Source organism: Garra rufa, chromosome 3, assembly GCF_049309525.1.
Source record: "Garra rufa chromosome 3, GarRuf1.0, whole genome shotgun sequence".
Taxonomy (NCBI): Eukaryota; Metazoa; Chordata; class Actinopteri; order Cypriniformes; family Cyprinidae; genus Garra; species Garra rufa.
Window position 1 is genome coordinate 2,279,589 of NC_133363.1, and position 21,996 is coordinate 2,301,584.

The 21,996-nt window shown below is 37.2% G+C and overlaps 1 protein-coding gene across 2 annotated transcripts in view; it reads right to left on the reverse strand.

Moving 5' to 3' along the window:
- The window catches only part of LOC141332366 (hepatocyte growth factor activator), a 28,386-nt gene extending 21,480 nt beyond the window's left edge, over nucleotides 1-6,906 (reverse strand). For both annotated transcript variants that reach the window (XM_073837505.1, XM_073837504.1), the window contains exons 1-4: nucleotides 6,597-6,906; nucleotides 6,454-6,517; nucleotides 6,258-6,351; nucleotides 518-591 (exon numbers count right to left, since the gene is read on the reverse strand). In XM_073837505.1, coding sequence (XP_073693606.1) covers nucleotides 518-591; nucleotides 6,258-6,351; nucleotides 6,454-6,517; nucleotides 6,597-6,716 — 352 coding nt within the window. In that variant the 5' untranslated portion in view covers nucleotides 6,717-6,906. The remainder of the gene's footprint in view (nucleotides 1-517; nucleotides 592-6,257; nucleotides 6,352-6,453; nucleotides 6,518-6,596) is intronic.
- Nucleotides 6,907-21,996: the final 15,090 nt, after the last annotated feature.

Consider the following 21,996-nt stretch of genomic DNA (forward strand, 5'->3'; position numbering starts at 1 on the left):
CATTTCAGTTGCATAATCAATGCAACTGAAATGAGTTTAGGCTGAAGTATTAAAATTACTAAAACTTTATAAATATAAAAAATAATTTATATAAATAAATGTAAAATAAAATATATAAAAATATGATTATAAAAAAAATATTCAGAATATTACTTTTTTAGAAATTATTTTCTCTAATTTGTATTTTTCTCTATTTTTTTCTAATTTAACAATTTACTTGCATCAGCACTCAAAACCTCCACATGGCATGTTTAGTATATTAGAATGCTTTTGTAGAGATACTTGTTGGCAGATATTGCTATTTATTAATATTCATTGTTATATGCTAAATTACATGCAATGGTTGTTTTAATTAGACTTTCTTTTTATCAAACATAACATTACACATTTTGAATCTAACTAGCAACAATGGCAACATTTGGTTCCTCTGAATCATAAAAATGAGAGCATTTACTAGAGATGAGATATTTTTTTTACAGACATCATTTTTAATAAAAAAGAAAAGATGATTTCTTACCATTGAACAGTCGTGTTTGTGAACTGCAAAATCCCCACTTTTGGTCGCGGTCAAAGTTGTGTGTGAGAGAGCACCTATAACACAAGACAAAACCAAAACACAATGATCTGAAACACTCCAGACCCGAGAAAAAAAAAGGTTGCAAATGTGTAAAAGCCATAAACACCAATATCAACATAGCTATAAAAGGTGAAAGCAGATAGGACTACAATAAATACCAGTTTACCTGCACTGAGACTAAACACGGCTTCCGCTAACCACATTCTTTGTTAATTATTGGTTGTCGAGAGCATAAAAATTCTGTCATTATTTACTGGCATGTCATTCCAACATTAGCTGTGTTTTCTTTTTTTTTTTTCAGTGGAACACAAAAGGACAAATTTCATTACAACATCACATCATATTGACCACCCTGAGCTTGTAGTGTACTTCAAATCTGAAAAGTATGTTTTTGAAAAACCGGACTTGCAGATAATATAATATAAATGAAATTAAAGGCTGCTTAAGTGACTTTAAGGGAGATATTTTTATGACTATGTTTCTAAACACACTTTTAAAAAGTGACATTTGTAATAATGTCAAATTAGAATGTTTTAATAATCTTTAGTCATGTTTTAAAGAAGTACACTTATTGTATGTTGAGTAATATAAGCTAATGTAAAGTACTTGATTATATTTTAAATGCAGTGTGTTATTCGATATCATATTTTAAGTGAATGGCCCGGTTTCACAGACAAGGCTTCTTAGAATAAGCCAGGAGTAGGCCATCGCTCAATTAGCACATTCAAGTATTTTTTATAAAAGTGCCTTAGAAAAAAACATTACTGGTGTCCACCTAAAGACAAAACAAAGGCACTGATATACTTTAAGATCAGTCAGTGCAAATTTCTTTTAGTTGAAACTGATCAGGCTTACATTTTAGTCTAGGACTATAGGCATAACGCATAATAAATAAATGTATTAAACTGCAAATTAAAAATATGTATTTAAATGCATGGCATGCTGTAAAAGTTTAATAGAAATTACATTAAAGTGTATTTTAGTTTAAACATACTTCATAGACAATATACATATAAAGATGTACTTAAGTCTTACTTAAGTGGGTCAAAACACAAAGTTAAGCTAACTGCATTTAACATGCAATTAAGTGTCTAAAAACACCACTGTCTAGGTCCAAAAGAGACAAAAAGCACAATATGACCACTAACCAAAATCTAAGCTGTGAATGAATCCCTAATTGAATCATATGATTCAGTTCCACTCTTGCACTGCTTTCCTACGTAAAAGCTCAATGGATAATAAGATCATCAGTGAATATCAGACTTTTTGGCAGAATATGACAGTAAACTGGCACATATTTCAGTTTTTGGAAGCAAATCCAACTGAGAGCCACCATGTCGCAACCACAATCAAACCCTGTTCCAGATTTCTGGAGTGAATCCTCAGTCAAGAGTTGCTCCATATGGAGATCCGCACACACTTGTTGAGCTTGCAGTGGTGCGACATGAATAACGCGCCGCCTCTTTCATCTCTCGTCACGGCCCTGATCTCTCTGCCTGATAACACTCGCTCCATCTCAGTGTTTGTGCGTGTTTATGAAATCGCTGCGTGTAGTCATCTGCTCCACTTGCTGACGTATCACAGAGGAAACCCAAAGATGACGAATGAGGGCTTTTAGCAGTCAGAGTAGTGGTAGAGTCAAGGGTTAAGTTTGGGTTGGGTGAAGGTTACTCAAGCTCTCTGATTGAGGCTTACATCAGACGCAGGGCTGGGTTAATGTTACAGGGATGTGGGTTAGAGGGTGACACAGGAGTGGATTTTCAAACCTCTCCCGTCCCACTTCAAAAAAAAAATCCCATCCCATTCCAATCTCACGAAAAAACTGGTGGGAAATCCCATCCTTTCCCAATCCCAGAAGAATGGCTCCCACTTCTTTGTTGTGTTTTTTTTGGCTGGAATCTGTCAGTTATAGTAAAAAATACAGTACAGAACACAGCATGCCCACCTTATTGAATAAAAATCCAAAATGTAGTTTTTCAGTGGTTTTATTAAACTGGTTTAAGCTGGAAGTAGCTGGGTTTAGCTGGTCAAACCCCCTCTAAAACCAGCCTGGTTTACCAGCTAAAACCAGCCAACCAGACTTTTTTTTTTTCAGAAGGGTGCACACACATTAAATTTAATGTAAATCATACATTCAAACACACTCACGTTTTCTTTATAAATTGGGTCATTTGGGTCATTCAAGCAGATATTTTACTCTATATAGGTTTATTTTTGTAAGCCAAGTGTACACGGAATTTTGAATTTTTACGATCAAGCTCGCAGAAACGAGACGTATTTTGTATCATTTTACAAAAGCGCAATGTTTTGTTGTTATTGTGAGTGCGCACATATAGACAGAGTCTTTAGAGATTCAAAAGATGTATTACTTTTATCTATTTATTTATTTATTTATTATTTAGCACGCTACTATTCAGCTTTCACACTTCGCACAGATACTTCAATAGCGCACGTTTTTCTAGGCTAACATTAGAATGAGCTGCCATGTGATGTTGCTACTACATACTATACAACTTTTAGATGAAAAGTCATATTTGAGGTCAATGAATGATTGAGCATTTGGACGTCCTGTCTGATGTACTATATTACCACATGGACCAGCCACGGCATACGTTATTCACTAACCAGCCACACCATGTTGAGCTGGAAACTTTCTGGAAATTTTCATGAGCAACAGAAACACTTTTTCATATACTGCTTAATACAGCGCCATCTGTTCGAGAATAATGTTCAATAGAAAAATACTAAGAAAGTGGGGGCTTTTATCAGTGTTTTATAAAAATGTAACATTGCAACTACAGTAAAAAAGCTTTTACTCTTCTAAAAACACAGATTTGTAAGCATCATTGGAACTGATGTAAGAATAAAACCGAAACACATGTGACTGTTGTGCTTAAATCGCTATTGCGGTACTTTGACGCCACACATGACAGTCACGTGGCGCTGGTGCCGTCTAGAGTCGGACTTAACTTGCACAGATCGATCAAATTCTGACTCAAAGCAGTGCATGCTGGTTAGAAATTTTGCCCGACTTGAGATGGTGCCAACGGCATTGATTCGAGAGCAGCCAGCTAAATCCGCTACCGCAGTTTCCCCAGAGCATCTGCAGCTATTTCACAATTGGCCAGATTCACCGCATGACAATGATCACATGTGTTTCAGGTTTATTCTAACATTTTCAACTCCAATAATGGCCACAAATCTGTGTTTTTAGAACAGTACACACTTTTGTACTGTAGCGGCAATGTTACGTTTATTATAAAACACTGCTAAATACCCCCACTTTATTGGTATTTAAATAGTATAAGGCTACATTTACACAACGACGATGTAGAAAAAAAAAAACTGAAAAGGTTTTTCCTTTGATTTTTAAAAACGTTTCACTTATACATGACGACGTTTTCAAAACTATTCGCATTTACATTGCCCTCCAAAGGCAAAGTGCAGTAACTACGCCAACACTGAAACTGAGAAAAATGCCTTTAAAGATTTTACGCACACTAGTCAAAATACGTTGACACTCTTGTTTCTCTGAAATAGGACAAAAATTGAAGCAGGAGACTTTGCCACAAGACAAAACAGTTGTCACAAGTTCATTTTTGTCTTTGGAGGGCAGTACATACATCCGTGAAAACTGCCGAAAATGCTATATACGCATGCCAGGCCAGTAGTTGGCGTAAAAATTGACACGTACTGCGCAGATTTTCGTATTGAGTGTTTACACGGAAATGATAACGGTGGCATTTTCAAAAACCCGTTTTCAAAATTATGCATTTCCATTCCCCTAAATGCAGTTGTTGTTTAAACGAACAGGCAAAACGCATGAAAACTTTCTCATTTTTGGCTGAAAACACTGTGTAAACGGCCCCTAAGATTATTAAGAACTTCATTCTTGAACAGATGATAAAAAGTCTTTCTGTTGCTCATGAAAATGTTTCTGAAATGTCTGTGTATTTGACAAATATTGCATTTTATTCACCTTATCTGTGATAGAGTACGCAAACTCTGCGTGAGCGTCACTACGGAGAGCAGAAACTGTCTGAAAGTATGTGTCCATTTTCAACTCCGTCCTCGATTGTTCTCGCCTAATCTTCTTGACTGCATCTGTAGCCATGGTTTGAGTTGAACATACCTATTTTTTCCCCCAAAAATGCCAGTTATGCCAGTTTGAATTAGTAATTACCTGAAAATGAGTTGGTTAAGTAACTGCTTTAAGATGGATGATCCCCAGCTGTTTGGTAGAAGTTTGATCAGATTGTAGATATCGAATTGGATCACATCTTGAAAATGGGTTGTTTTAAAAGATTCTGAAACTGAATTAGATTATGTAACCCAGTGCTATTTTAGGATCATTAAGATATTATTTATTATATTCACTTGGATTTTTGAAAGTTTTAAGTCAGTTTTTGTGCATTTATTTATTTGTTGTTTAGGCAACAAGGTAAAATGAAGTAAGTTAGCCATTTCTTTGATGTTCTTTTAGTTCAGTTAAGGTTTGTTTTATTTTAGATTTTATTTTATTTATTTTCATAAATGTAATGCACCTGATAAAGTTTGTTTGATCAAAACTTTTTAGTAGGTTCAGGATACGTTTGATTAAAAAAAAGATGCTGATTCCATCAGAAGAGTGGATTTACGGTTGATTTCAAAAACAAAATGCAATGAACCTTTAAAATGGTTAACTAATACATTTGTATTATGTAGCATATTTACACATTTATATATATATATATATATATATATATATATATATATATATATATATATATATATATATATATATATATGTATTCTTATGAAAGCATCCCGTTTATGCATCTATATTTATCTATATTAGTTTTTGCAATTTTTATTAGTTATTTTCTATATCATTTTTATTCTTTTTGTTTTAGTTTCAGTTTTAGTTATTGTAGTTCTTCAAATTATATGAAAATGAGAAATGTTTTCAACTGAAACTAAATTTGAAATAAAAGTTTACCTTTTTTGGAATTTTATTTTAGTTAATATTTATTTTGAATAACATGCATCTATAGTTTTAGTGTATTATAACACTAAATTGGCTTACAGAGCATCTGAATTGATGTGGGTTTGGACTGGATAGATTTGGGCTGGTCAAAATCTAGGTTTGTCTGTCTGAGAATCTGGTTTGAACTGGTTAAATATGTGGGTTAACTACCTCAAACCAGACCTTTTGCTGTCCCAAACCTAGATTCTAGTCTTGTTTCCAGCCAAAATATCTATTTTGCTTACCCCACTGGTTGTTCCAAGCAAAAACTCACTTAATTTTGACTTGCTTATTTGAAAACAAAACTCGTCTAGAAAATCCTTCTTGATTTAAGAACTTTTAGATATTTTAGCTGGAAACAAGACAAAAAAAATCTGTAACTCATCTCAAACCGGTTATGATCCGGTTGCATGTTCTCAGCTGATTTATGAGTTAGTTAAACATTTAAACATGAACCTGAGAGCAGTGCACTATTAAAGGTAACCGAAAACCTCAAATTGTCTGAAGTATTTAATAAACAAGCACATTCTACGCATGCACAGATTCTTTGTGAGTCTGGTTGCAATTTAGGCAATTGAGATCACCTGGGCACTCGGTTTAAGGTTTATTTTTCTGCGACTACTAAAAAATAATATACTGAACGTGTGCGACCTGTAGATGTGTATTAGCACTTACCAGGCCTTGTCAGAGTTCATAGAGATGCACTGATGATAAATCACCCCACCGAAGCGAAAAGGAAACTTGCACTCTTTGCCATCTGTTGTAAGAACTACAAAACACACACACACACACACACACACACACACACAAATCCAATAAAGCAAGAGCTATTAGAAACAGAAACTCTAGTAATTGGAAAAAAAGTGCATACCTTTCTGTGCTAGAGTGTTGGACTGTCCAGAAACTAATATTTCAATGCCAGGTGGCTGCTTGCGCTTTAATAAGAGAGAGAGAGCATTCCAAAGATGTACACCAAATTGTTACTATTCAGCAAAGCTCATACGGGACACTCACCGATCCAGCACCCTGCGAACGAGGCAATAGAATAAAACATATGAGGAGAAGAGGAAGAAACTCTCGACGAGTCAGAACTGGAGAAAACACAGGCATTTCTGTAGGAGCTCTGATCCGCATGCCAGCTCCTTGGACAAGTTTCACCAGCACTCAAAGCAGATGAAGTCCGTCCCAAACGCAAGTGTCATCTGTGGGATTCCTCCATTATATCCCGGGGCGATGGATGCGTGGAGGCGCACCGCAGGAAAAAGCCTCTTGAAGGGAGTTCCCACGAGAAAAGCCTGTGATCACACCTGGCGCAGTGGACAGACCCAGCCCAGCACGAGCCTGTGATGTAATTCCGATCCTCATGCTTTGATTTCGGGCTGGTTGTCACTGACAACGGAATCCACCCACCCGTGATGTTGCACACCTTCGCACGCCGACAGAGAGAGAGAGAGAGAGAGAGAAACTCGGAAATGCTGATCTAGGTTGAGGCGCGCACTCGCGCAGCGCGTCACGCTCAGATCAAGAATGCAGTTAATCATTCAAAGACCGAAACTACTCGAAGAGTGAAAGCAGCGAATTCCTCGCCTCCATAAAGCGTACTTATAAATGAAAATATGACAATAGGAGTCATGGAGATACTGTCAAACAAATCTGAGTTATAACCACAACAACAGCAATCATAATAATAATCAGCTTCCCACATCAGAACGAGTTACAAGTGTAGGTAACAGTTATATAACATAAAAAGTGACAGAATATAAAATAAACAAAAAAGAACAATTAGTACATTTGCTTCATTTTTATTTGTAAGTTTTTGCACGCATATTTTCATAAGTATGGAATTAAGTCAAATCTACTTAACTAAGTTTAGTAAAATTAACAAAGGAAATGAGTTTAATTAGTAATTTCCACTTAAAGGATAACTGTTGCCAAAATGCAACCTGGGCCGTTTTTTTTTTTTTCATATATATATATATATATATATATATATATATATATAATTTTTTTTAATGTTTATTTATTTATTTATTTATTTTTTAACCAGCATCTGTTCTATCCATAGATACCAATTATTCACTAATTTTCAGAATTGTAACCCTTTAAATGCTGGTTTGTTTACATAATGCCACAGGTGTTTTTTTATTGAAAAATATAAAATAGTAGTTAATTTCCATATCTGCTAAGCAGATTGTTTTTTTCTTTGCTTATTAGATTCTTGGGTGTGTCAGTGAAGAACAACTACATTAATTTTGAGGCATTTATATGTTTTATGTAGTGTATCAAAAAATATATATATATGCCAAATTTGAAAAAAAAAAAAAAAAAACAAAAAAAAAACGGCACAATCTAGTAAAAAAATTTAAAAATGTAACATGTGAAACCTTGCCCTTAGATTGAATACCTATTAGCAAATATTGCATCATTTTATAATCAAATGGTTAAACAATTGCAGTTTTAATGGGTTTCAATGTGGACATTTTTGTCCTTAAGGTCCTGAGTGTGAGTATTTTTGTACAGAGGGTAAAATAGAATTTTGAAGGAAATGAGGGTGAAATATTACAATTTCGATATAAATAAACACCTGAGCCAAAATCTATGCAGTTGGCATTAACACAGACACACTTATAACAAAAAACAAAAATAACAAAGTAAAATATGCTTATAAGTTACATTTTTAATTATACAAGCTTAAAATGAGTACTAATATTACATTTGCTCTTTATTATTATTATTATTATTGCCTAAACCAAATTATTTAATTATTTAATGTTTCCATATTAGATAAAGCTCAAATACACAGAGATTATTATTATTATTATTATTAAAAATAGTTGCTAAATAATAAGGGAATTACTTATGAAGATTTTCACATCTGAACGAGTTTAAGATATACTTAAAGAAGTTTAAGAATATATTTTAATACGATACATAAATAAAGGTAGAATTGTGAAGCTTTCCACATTAAAATCAGAGGCGGATAGTACACTGTAAAATGTTTTCAGCAGATTCAACTTAAAATTCAGCAGCTGCCTTAGTTTTTAATAATCCATTTTAACTCAAATTAAATAAAATGAGTTGATTTAACTTGTGAGTTGAAATGACTTAAGTTGATTTAACTTAAAATTTTAAGGCAGCGGCTAAACTTAAGTTTTTAAGTTGAAACTAGTGAAAACTTTTTACAGTGTGGTGGACTATTTTTAATCTGTACTTTATCAGAATCTTACATTCCAAAGCATAATATTATACTTTTTACTGCTCTATGTTTCATAATTAAAAATGATACTTTCTTACATTTACTCAAGTAAAAGTAATGCAAAGATTTGCTTGAGTACACGAAAGTACTACATTTTTAATGTTAAGTATTAAAGGTAAAACAAACAATAGCTTTTAGTTATGAAATGTAGTGCAATTGTGTAAAAAAAGTTATGACATTATGCTTTGGAAAGTGGTGAAGTAAAGTTTTCCAAAGAAAAACATTACAGATACTTTTGAAATTTACTTGAGTAAAGTAAAAAAAAAAAACTTCACTACTGTCCGTCTCTGATTAAAATGATTGAAAATATAGATGTTGTTGTTAATAATAATAATAATAATAATAATAATAATAATAATAATAATAATATTTGTATATAATATGTGACCTAAATAAGAGTAAAACTATTATTTACAGTGTACTTGAATATTTATGATAACAATAAATATACTCGCTAGTTATACTTATAAACTAAACAAATGAATAAAATGAGAAGAGTGTTATTAATATTTCTTTCTTTTCTTTGGATTTTCATTCATGTATTTCCCATTGCTGACACACACTCCCTTGAGACAGGAATAGCACAGGTAGGATGGGCAATCACTCACAGTCACACACTGAAGATGCGTTGCCAAGTGAGGAAGTATTTCATTTTACTCAGCATTAAGGGAGAGTCTGGGTGTGACAGTGTTTTGGAGTAAAACTCACTGGATGAAAATACTCTTGCTTACCGTCTGGTCTTAGTGTATAAAGTTACTGTGTTACCCAAAAACAGTGGGATTTAACACAGTGACGTCACTAATAGTTTAGCCCCACCCACTGGGTTTTTTTCAACAGTGCCCTCTATGCACTATGATTGGGACACTTGGTAAATGCAAGCAAAGGTGGCTGTTAACCCATTTGTGGCCAAATTTTTCTGAATGGTTTCATGCATATAGTCATGTTAATAATGTCCTATGTGAACATATTCTGCAATTATTTTTCCAGGCTTTTTTATTTTTATTTTTTTGAAAATTGTATTTGAATGTGTGGCAACTATAGTTGCTGGTGGGCAAATATGTTGTATTCACCTCTTCAATGTCAAATTTGAATAGGAGCAGAACATTTGGCATCTCACGCAAAATAACTGCCTTCAACACCCTGCTGAAAAAAGCCTAAGCTGGTTGGCTGGTCCTAGTTTAAACTGAAAGTAGCTGGTTTTAGCTGGTCTCCCAGCCTGGCTAGGCTGGTTTTAGCTAGTTGTTCCAGCTGGTCTCCCAACCAGACCAGCTAAGGAACCCTCTAAAACTTCACTACGGTCTGTCTCTGATTAAAATGAGTGAAAATATAGATGTTGTTGTTGTTGAACCAACCTAAGCTGGAAGTAGCTGGTTTTAGCTGGTTGTTCCAGCTGGTCTCCCAGCCAGACCAGCTAAGGAAGTGGCCAAGCCTCTCTAAAACCAGCCTGCTGACCAGCCAAGACCAGGTTGGATAACCAGCTAAAACCAACCTAAGCTGGTTTTAGCTGGAAGTAGCTGGTTGTTCCAGCTGGTCTCCCAGCCTGACCAGCTAAGAATGTGGCTAAAACCCTTCTAATACCAGCTATGACCAGCTAAAACCATCCTAAATTGGCTAGGCTGGTCAGGCTGGTTTTAACTAGTTGTTCCAGCTGGTCTCCCAGCCAGACCAGCTAAGAAGGACCAGCATAAACCAGCAAAAGGACCAGCATAAACCAGCAAATGGCCAGCATAAACTAGTAAAGGACCAGCATAAACCAGCAAAAGGACCAGCATAAACCAGCAAAGGACCAGCATAAACCAGCAAAAGGACCAGCATAAACCAGCAAAGGACCAGCAAAGGACCAGCATAAACCAGCAAAGGACCAGCATAAACCAGCAAAGGACCAGCATAAACCAGCAAAAGGACCAGCATAAACCAGCAAAGGACCAGCATAAACCAGCAAAAGGACCAGCATAAACCAGGAAAGGACCAGCATAAACCAGCAAAAGGACCAGCATAAACCAGCAAAAGGACCAGCATAAACCAGCAAAAGGACCAGCATAAACCAGCAAAAGGACCAGCATAAACCAGCAAAAGGACCAGCATAAACCAGCAAAAGGACCAGCATAAACCAGCAAAAGGACCAGCATAAACCAGCAAAAGGACCAGCATAAACCAGCAAAAGGACCAGCATAAACCAGCAAAGGACCAGCATAAACCAGCAAAGGACCAGCATAAACCAGCAAAAGGACCAGCATAAACCAGCAAAAGGACCAGCATAAACCAGCAAAAGGACCAGCATAAACCAGCAAAGGACCAGCATAAACCAGCAAAAGGACCAGCATAAACCAGCAAAAGGACCAGCATAAACCAGGAAAGGACCAGCATAAACCAGCAAAGGACCAGCATAAACCAGCAAAGGACCAGCATAAACCAGCAAAGGACCAGCATAAACCAGGAAAGGACCAGCATAAACCAGCAAAGGACCAGCATAAACCAGCAAAGGACCAGCATAAACCAGCAAAGGACCAGCATAAACCAGCAAAAGGACCAGCATAAACCAGCAAAAGGACCAGCATAAACCAGCAAAAGGACCAGCATAAACCAGCAAAGGACCAGCATAAACCAGCAAAAGGACCAGCATAAACCAGCAAAGGACCAGCATAAACCAGCAAAAGGACCAGCATAAACCAGCAAAAGGACCAGCATAAACCAGCAAAAGGACCAGCATAAACCAGCAAAGGACCAGCATAAACCAGCAAAAGGACCAGCATAAACCAGCAAAAGGACCAGCATAAACCAGCAAAAGGACCAGCATAAACCAGCAAAAGGACCAGCATAAACCAGCAAAGGACCAGCATAAACCAGGAAAGGACCAGCATAAACCAGCAAAGGACCAGCATAAACCAGCAAAAGGACCAGCATAAACCAGGAAAGGACCAGCATAAACCAGGAAAGGACCAGCATAAACCAGCAAAGGACCAGCATAAACCAGCAAAAGGACCAGCATAAACCAGCAAAAGGACCAGCATAAACCAGCAAAAGGACCAGCATAAACCAGCAAAGGACCAGCATAAACCAGCAAAAGGACCAGCATAAACCAGCAAAGGACCAGCATAAACCAGCAAAAGGACCAGCATAAACCAGCAAAAGGACCAGCATAAACCAGCAAAGGACCAGCATAAACCAGCAAAGGACCAGCATAAACCAGCAAAAGGACCAGCATAAACCAGGAAAGGACCAGCATAAACCAGCAAAGGACCAGCATAAACCAGCAAAAGGACCAGCATAAACCAGGAAAGGACCAGCATAAACCAGCAAAGGACCAGCATAAACCAGCAAAAGGACCAGCATAAACCAGGAAAGGACCAGCATAAACCAGCAAAGGACCAGCATAAACCAGCAAAAGGACCAGCATAAACCAGGAAAGGACCAGCATAAACCAGAAAAGGACCAGCATAAACCAGCAAAGGACCAGCATAAACCAGCAAAGGACCAGCATAAACCAGGAAAGGACCAGCATAAACCAGCAAAGGACCAGCATAAACCAGCAAAGGACCAGCATAAACCAGCAAAAGGACCAGCATAAACCAGGAAAGGACCAGCATAAACCAGCAAAGGACCAGCATAAACCAGGAAAGGACCAGCATAAACCAGCAAAGGACCAGCATAAACCAGCAAAAGGACCAGCATAAACCAGGAAAGGACCAGCATAAACCAGCAAAGGACCAGCATAAACCAGCAAAAGGACCAGCATAAACCAGGAAAGGACCAGCATAAACCAGGAAAGGACCAGCATAAACCAGCAAAGGACCAGCATAAACCAGCAAAAGGACCAGCATAAACCAGGAAAGGACCAGCATAAACCAGGAAAGGACCAGCATAAACCAGCAAAGGACCAGCATAAACCAGCAAAAGGACCAGCATAAACCAGCAAAAGGACCAGCATAAACCAGCAAAAGGACCAGCATAAACCAGCAAAAGGACCAGCATAAACCAGGAAAGGACCAGCATAAACCAGAAAAGGACCAGCATAAACCAGCAAAGGACCAGCATAAACCAGCAAAAGGACCAGCATAAACCAGGAAAGGACCAGCATAAACCAGAAAAGGACCAGCATAAACCAGCAAAGGACCAGCATAAACCAGCAAAGGACCAGCATAAACCAGCAAAGGACCAGCATAAACCAGGAAAGGACCAGCATAAACCAGCAAAGGACCAGCATAAACCAGCAAAGGACCAGCATAAACCAGCAAAAGGACCAGCATAAACCAGGAAAGGACCAGCATAAACCAGCAAAGGACCAGCATAAACCAGGAAAGGACCAGCATAAACCAGCAAAGGACCAGCATAAACCAGCAAAAGGACCAGCATAAACCAGGAAAGGACCAGCATAAACCAGCAAAGGACCAGCATAAACCAGCAAAAGGACCAGCATAAACCAGGAAAGGACCAGCATAAACCAGGAAAGGACCAGCATAAACCAGCAAAGGACCAGCATAAACCAGCAAAAGGACCAGCATAAACCAGGAAAGGACCAGCATAAACCAGGAAAGGACCAGCATAAACCAGCAAAGGACCAGCATAAACCAGCAAAAGGACCAGCATAAACCAGCAAAAGGACCAGCATAAACCAGCAAAGGACCAGCATAAACCAGCAAAAGGACCAGCATAAACCAGCAAAAGGACCAGCATAAACCAGGAAAGGACCAGCATAAACCAGCAAAGGACCAGCATAAACCAGCAAAGGACCAGCATAAACCAGCAAAGGACCAGCATAAACCAGGAAAGGACCAGCATAAACCAGCAAAGGACCAGCATAAACCAGCAAAGGACCAGCATAAACCAGGAAAGGACCAGCATAAACCAGGAAAGGACCAGCATAAACCAGCAAAGGACCAGCATAAACCAGCAAAAGGACCAGCATAAACCAGGAAAGGACCAGCATAAACCAGGAAAGGACCAGCATAAACCAGCAAAGGACCAGCATAAACCAGCAAAAGGACCAGCATAAACCAGGAAAGGACCAGCATAAACCAGGAAAGGACCAGCATAAACCAGCAAAGGACCAGCATAAACCAGCAAAAGGACCAGCATAAACCAGGAAAGGACCAGCATAAACCAGAAAAGGACCAGCATAAACCAGCAAAGGACCAGCATAAACCAGCAAAGGACCAGCATAAACCAGGAAAGGACCAGCATAAACCAGCAAAGGACCAGCATAAACCAGCAAAGGACCAGCATAAACCAGCAAAAGGACCAGCATAAACCAGGAAAGGACCAGCATAAACCAGCAAAGGACCAGCATAAACCAGGAAAGGACCAGCATAAACCAGCAAAGGACCAGCATAAACCAGCAAAAGGACCAGCATAAACCAGGAAAGGACCAGCATAAACCAGCAAAGGACCAGCATAAACCAGCAAAAGGACCAGCATAAACCAGGAAAGGACCAGCATAAACCAGGAAAGGACCAGCATAAACCAGCAAAGGACCAGCATAAACCAGCAAAAGGACCAGCATAAACCAGGAAAGGACCAGCATAAACCAGGAAAGGACCAGCATAAACCAGCAAAGGACCAGCATAAACCAGCAAAAGGACCAGCATAAACCAGCAAAAGGACCAGCATACACCAGCAAAAGGACCAGCATAAACCAGCAAAAGGACCAGCATAAACCAGGAAAGGACCAGCATAAACCAGAAAAGGACCAGCATAAACCAGCAAAGGACCAGCATAAACCAGCAAAAGGACCAGCATAAACCAGGAAAGGACCAGCATAAACCAGAAAAGGACCAGCATAAACCAGCAAAGGACCAGCATAAACCAGCAAAGGACCAGCATAAACCAGCAAAGGACCAGCATAAACCAGGAAAGGACCAGCATAAACCAGCAAAGGACCAGCATAAACCAGCAAAGGACCAGCATAAACCAGCAAAAGGACCAGCATAAACCAGGAAAGGACCAGCATAAACCAGCAAAGGACCAGCATAAACCAGGAAAGGACCAGCATAAACCAGCAAAGGACCAGCATAAACCAGCAAAAGGACCAGCATAAACCAGGAAAGGACCAGCATAAACCAGCAAAGGACCAGCATAAACCAGCAAAAGGACCAGCATAAACCAGGAAAGGACCAGCATAAACCAGGAAAGGACCAGCATAAACCAGCAAAGGACCAGCATAAACCAGCAAAAGGACCAGCATAAACCAGGAAAGGACCAGCATAAACCAGGAAAGGACCAGCATAAACCAGCAAAGGACCAGCATAAACCAGCAAAAGGACCAGCATAAACCAGGAAAGGACCAGCATAAACCAGGAAAGGACCAGCATAAACCAGGAAAGGACCAGCATAAACCAGGAAAGGACCAGCATAAACCAGCAAAGGACCAGCATAAACCAGCAAAAGGACCAGCATAAACCAGCAAAAGGACCAGCATAAACCAGCAAAGGACCAGCATAAACCAGCAAAAGGACCAGCATAAACCAGCAAAAGGACCAGCATAAACCAGGAAAGGACCAGCATAAACCAGCAAAGGACCAGCATAAACCAGCAAAGGACCAGCATAAACCAGCAAAGGACCAGCATAAACCAGGAAAGGACCAGCATAAACCAGCAAAGGACCAGCATAAACCAGCAAAGGACCAGCATAAACCAGCAAAGGACCAGCATAAACCAGCAAAAGGACCAGCATAAACCAGCAAAAGGACCAGCATAAACCAGCAAAAGGACCAGCATAAACCAGCAAAGGACCAGCATAAACCAGCAAAAGGACCAGCATAAACCAGCAAAAGGACCAGCATAAACCAGGAAAGGACCAGCATAAACCAGAAAAGGACCAGCATAAACCAGCAAAGGACCAGCATAAACCAGCAAAAGGACCAGCATAAACCAGGAAAGGACCAGCATAAACCAGAAAAGGACCAGCATAAACCAGCAAAGGACCAGCATAAACCAGCAAAGGACCAGCATAAACCAGCAAAGGACCAGCATAAACCAGGAAAGGACCAGCATAAACCAGCAAAGGACCAGCATAAACCAGCAAAGGACCAGCATAAACCAGCAAAAGGACCAGCATAAACCAGGAAAGGACCAGCATAAACCAGCAAAGGACCAGCATAAACCAGGAAAGGACCAGCATAAACCAGCAAAGGACCAGCATAAACCAGCAAAAGGACCAGCATAAACCAGGAAAGGACCAGCATAAACCAGCAAAGGACCAGCATAAACCAGCAAAAGGACCAGCATAAACCAGGAAAGGACCAGCATAAACCAGGAAAGGACCAGCATAAACCAGCAAAGGACCAGCATAAACCAGCAAAAGGACCAGCATAAACCAGCAAAAGGACCAGCATAAACTAGTAAAGGACCAGCATTAACCAGCTAAAACCAGCATCCTAGCACCAAAACCTACCTAACCAGCATATGCTGTTTTTTCAGCAGGGAAAAACATGTTAGCATGCTGCTAACATGTTTTTAACAAGAAGGTAACAAAAGTAGCATGATGCTAGCAACAGTATACCCCATTTCCCATGACATATGTTATATGTATTTACAAGTCAATTGCCCACTGGCAACTATTGTTGCTGCTTAGACTTAAATGGGTTAAAATAAATTGGCATTGTTTATCTTTTGATTAAAATTTCAACCTTAATGGAAGTAAATAATGGGAGGAAACTCACATTATGAAATTACATGTTTATCTCTAATGCATGTTGGCCACAATTATTGGCACCCCTAGAAATTCTTCTGAATAAAATATCTCTGAAGTATATTCCCATTCATATTTACATTTACTCCAGGGAACAAGGACTTAATTCCTGTTTTTACAGGAATATATATTTGCAGAAAACAAAGGTCAAATTCCCTTAATAATCCGTCACAAGTAGTAAAACAAATTTTGACTGTTGAGATTCACAAAATAGAAAGTGGCTGTAAGAAAAGAGTTAAGCACTGACAATCCCCGGTTCCACCATCAGGACAATAATGAAGAAGTTCCAATCAGACAAAGATAACTACAAATCTGCCTAGAAGAGGACAATCTTAAAAATAAAAGGTGCTTCAAATGGTTCTTTAAGCACTGCCATAGAATAACCATTTTTGGTTCCACAAAGTACCATTTAGTCAAAGGTTCATTAAAGAGCCATTTTTACCTTTTTATAATCTGAAGGACCTTATTTGGCACAAATAACTGTCTGTGAAACAGAAAGGTTCTTCAGATGTTAAAGGTTCTTTATGGAACCATTTAGACAAAAAGGTTCTTCTATGGCATCATGCACAGGAAGAGAAGATCACAGCTGGAGAACTGCAGCGATTAGTTGAGTTTTAGGGTCAGAAAGCTCTAAAAATATATCAAATACATCACTACATGTTGTTCAGAAGGTTTTCAAGAAAAATCCTCCTCACTCATCCAAAAACAAACTCCAGCATATTTAGTTGTCAGACAAGACTGACTTCAAATGGGACTGGCTTCTATGGTCAGATCAAACTAAAACTAAAGATTTTTGGCAGCAAACACGTCGGATTGGTTTGGTGCAAACAGGGACAGAAACTACCCCATTCCCACGGTTAAATATACTTCTTATGGGCCTTTATTTAAGTTGTCTGTTTGAAATCTTCTAATGGGCCGTGGCTGGATCTTCCATCAGGACAAACATGCAAAACAAACATCAAAATCAAGACAAAATGTCCCAGTTCCCTTACTTGAACCCTATGCTCTCAGAAATAAAGGTGCAAAAACTGTCACTGGGGTGGTACCTTTTCAAAAGGTACATGTTTGAACCTAAGGCGAGACACGTCAGGTGAATAGGGTAAAAAACAAACAAACTAACTAATAGTAATCACTTTATTAGTTAATTAATTACACTGATAATTGCAAACATTTTTTGTATTACACATTTTATAAAATGGTTTAAATATACAAATGAGGCATTATTTAATGAAATATGCGCACTTTGCATGAATTTCTAGTACAAAAATCTAAACACCGGACGTCAGTTTCAAAATTTTGTTTGACATATTACAGTAAAACGTTTTTTACAGAGAGAATTGTGGGTATCTCATTGTATCACTTCATAATTCAGAAAAAAAAAAAACAGAACAGGCAGAAAACAATATATATATATATTTTTTTTTACAATTTTGGGGGGAATAAAATGTATAAAAGCAAGCAAATTATATGAACAAATCCCTCTGGACCTTCAGGATATAGACATAAAAATACATAAAACATAAAAGATACATAAAAATGTAAAGTCTGATGTGTGTAAGTGCTACTGAAGTGGAGATTTATGGCTCAGTGAAGGAAAAAACATTTCACTTTGAGAAAACGGCCATTAAAAACATGTATTGTAATTGTAATCTATTGACACAAATAGATAAAGTGCTATAAAAGAAACACTTAACAGTGTCTTTTGGATGTTTTCTTTTCACTAGTCTGAGAAAAAAAAAAAAAAAAAAAAAAAACAGTTTAGGAGAAAACAAAAAGGCCAAAATCTCAAACGGGTGGGATTTGCCTGCAGTGTTTCCCCTTAAAGTGTACATATTGGAAATTAATATGTAGCCTACAAAAGAACTGTACTGCCCCAAAGACAGCTTTTGTGCCTTTATTTCTGAGAGTGTATATAAAATGAGTGGGCGAACTTAAAAGACGAAGCACCAACATGGAAATCTGCAGGATCTGGAGAGATTCTGTTTGAAGGAATGGTCTCTGATCTCTTGTCAGGTGTTTTCTAAACTCATCAGGCATTATAGGAGAAAACTCAGAGCTGTTATCTTGGAAAAATGGATGTTGCATAATTGCGTGCCAATGTTTATGGTCAAATGTGATTGAGAGAAAAACACGTATTACATTATGAGATTTCCCCCCACTTTCCATTGTTTTACTTTAACGATACACTCTTAAAATGAAAGGTTCTTTATTGGCATCAGTGGTTTTGTAGAATCTTGAACATCCATTCAACCTTTGAAATGCAGAAAAGTCAAAAAAGGTTTAAATTGTTCTTTAAAATTGTTCTTTTAGGAACGGTCACTGAAAGGCTCTTTGGGAAACCAAAAATGGTTCTTCTATGGCATCACTGCAAAAACTCCCCTTTGGAACCTTTATTTTTTAGAGTGTAGGTTAAAATGTATTGATTTGTTTTTTAATGGAAGATCAAACGGATACACAAAGCATATTTATTTTCATTTTATTTTCATTATTAGTAAAGGGCACTGCATATAATATGAACTCAACGCAAAATGATCTATTGACAGCGGCAGTTGATTGAAATGTGTGTAAAAAAATAAATTTGTGTAAGATTGTAAGCATTTTTCCTCTCAATAACACAAACTGAACTGCGCCATCTGGTGTTGTTGAGTTAGAACTGCCTTCAGAAAGGTAACAGGTTTCACAGATTTACAGTTAGTTTTTGGCCCTCTAGCGGTTAAAATACAGAAGGTCTGTGCTTCTCTGATCCATGGTCAGTTTTCATTCAGTCAACATTCATGCTAATAAGTGGAGCTGCTTTTCTGTGTATGCATATGAAGTAACAAGCACCAAAGTCTGCAAGAAATAAAAAATAAATAAATCTAATTTTCATTTTTTGTTTACATGTAGATGTTTTAGAAGCATCTTACACAGAATTTCACTTACACACTGCAAAAAATGCTTTTCTTAGATTTTTTGGATTACTTCAAGCCAAATTATCTAACAATTCTTAAATCAAGAAGGATTTTCTAGATGAGGAAAAGTTATTGTCTTGTTATTAGAAAAAAAAATTAAGTGTGTTTTTGTTTGAAACAAGCTAAATAATCTGCCAATGGAGTAAGAAAAAAAATATTTTTCTGTTTTCTGTTTGAAATTATTATTATTTTTTTTGTTTACCACATTGGTAGATAATTTTGTTTGCTCTAAGCAAAAACTCACTCAATTTTGACTTGTTTTTTTTCTCCTGAAAACATCGTTTTTACTCGTCTAGAAAATCCTTCTTGATTTGAAAACAAGACAAAAAAAAATCTTTGAGGTGCAACTTCAATAATAGTTACACAGTCATGACACAACTGTTTATAAGATTATTTTAAATAACAATTTCATTGTGATTTAGAGAAGTCTCGAGTCTTAAGAAACAATAATTTTCCCAAATAACTGTAATAGTAGGCCTGTATATTGGGAAAAAGTTTCTGAGTATTTTATTTAGTAAAGAACATGTTTGCAGCTAAAAACGCAACCCTTCTATGCATGCAATTAAGAAATATTTCAATAATTGTATATGAGCTAAATCATTCCACACAGCAGTCACTGCACACAAGATGTCAATAACCCTCATGCAATTGATTTGTACGCCATCTAGTGTTAACAGAAGCTCATGCACTCGAGTATACCGACTTTCACTTTCGTGTTCATCATTCATTCATTCATTTCTGAATCTAAACAGGCTTCAGTTGTAGTTTCAGGGGTCGTTTCCTGAGAATTAACGGTACGCTTCACTCAAAATAACAAAGAACTAATCTGATCATTGTCTTGAACTTTGATTGTTTTTCTGCCCGTTTTCCTCCGTATCCCGATGGGGAATTCCGTTGGATGCTGGGAAAGTCTCAGCCAGATTCCAGGGAATCCCTCTGAAGGTGTTTATAAGGCTCTCTCAATGAGCTGCGTTCAGAATCATTGAGCTGGAGGCGATTTTCGTGTCTGAAGAAACACCTTCTCAGATCTGCGGATCCAGACAAGGTGAGCAAACACTTGTGTGTGTGATTAGTTACAGGATACTTGATGGTTAAATTACAAGCTGAGCTGAATATATAGGCCTATATGATGTAAAATATATACTTATTTTTAGATTGTAAAAAAAGCTATATTTTTTCATAGAGAGAGAGAGAGAGAGAGAGAGAGACAGAGTTAAAAATGTACAAGAGTTATTAAATTTATTTAATTGATGAGATCGTTTTAATAGATAGGAATTGGGATATTCTCATGCTTTATATATAAATATAAATATATATACTGTATATAAAGAAGGACATGAACATCTTGGGTGACAAGCGGTTGAGTACATTATCTGTAATTTTTTTGTTCTGAAAGTTAACTACTCCTTTAAGTTTATATTTTAAAACTGGTTATTATAATTATTTGACATTTACAATCTATGTTCATAGTTATTAAGCTATAAAACGTGAGACAGCATACTGCATATATAAAATTGCTGGATTGTTTTAACCCAACTTTGGGTCAAATATGGACTAACCCAACTATTGGGTTACATTTTTAGTTTAATTTTAATTTGACATATATCTATACATGTATATATGTATATAAAAAATTACAACAATTTACAGATAATGTACTCACTCCCTTGTCATCCAAGATGTTCATGTCTTTCTTTCTTCAGTTGTAAGGACATTGTTATTTGAGTAAAACATTTTAGGATTTCTCTCTATTTCTCTCTTAAAAGATTACAATATTTATTAAGTTGAGTATCTGTAATTTTTTTGTTCTGAAAGTGAACTACTCAAAAAAAAAAAAAAAAAAAAAAAAAAACCTGGTTATTATAGTTATTTGACATCTAATATCGATGTTCATAGTTATTAATCTATAAAACATGAATCAGCGTGCTGCATATTTAAAATTGCTGGATTGTTTTAACCCAACTTTGGGTCAAATATGGACTAACCCAACTACTGGGTTACATTTTTAGTTTAATTTTAACCCAAAAGTTGGTGTGTATATATATACACACACACACACACACACACACACACACACACACACACACACACACACACACACACACACACACACACACACACACACACACACATATAATGTTTTTTGAGTAAAACATTTCAGGATTTCTCTCCATATAGTGGACTTCTATGGTGCCCCAAGTTTGAATTTCCAAAAAGCAGCTTCAAAGGGCTCTAAATGATCACAGCCGAGGAAAGAAGGGTCTTATCTAGCAAAATGTTGTTTTTTTTCCGTCTAAAAAAATTACAATATTTATTACAAAATGTAACCTCAAATGCTCATTTTAGTCTAGGTTAGCAAGACAAGTGTTTGAGATTAAAAAGTAAGTAAGTGGTAAATAAGGTTAGAAAATAACCAATCGTTTCGCTAGATATAACCCTTCTTCCTCGGCTGGGATCCTTTAGAGCCTTTTACAGCTGCATTTAAACAGCATTTCGGAAGTTCAAACTCGGGGCACCATA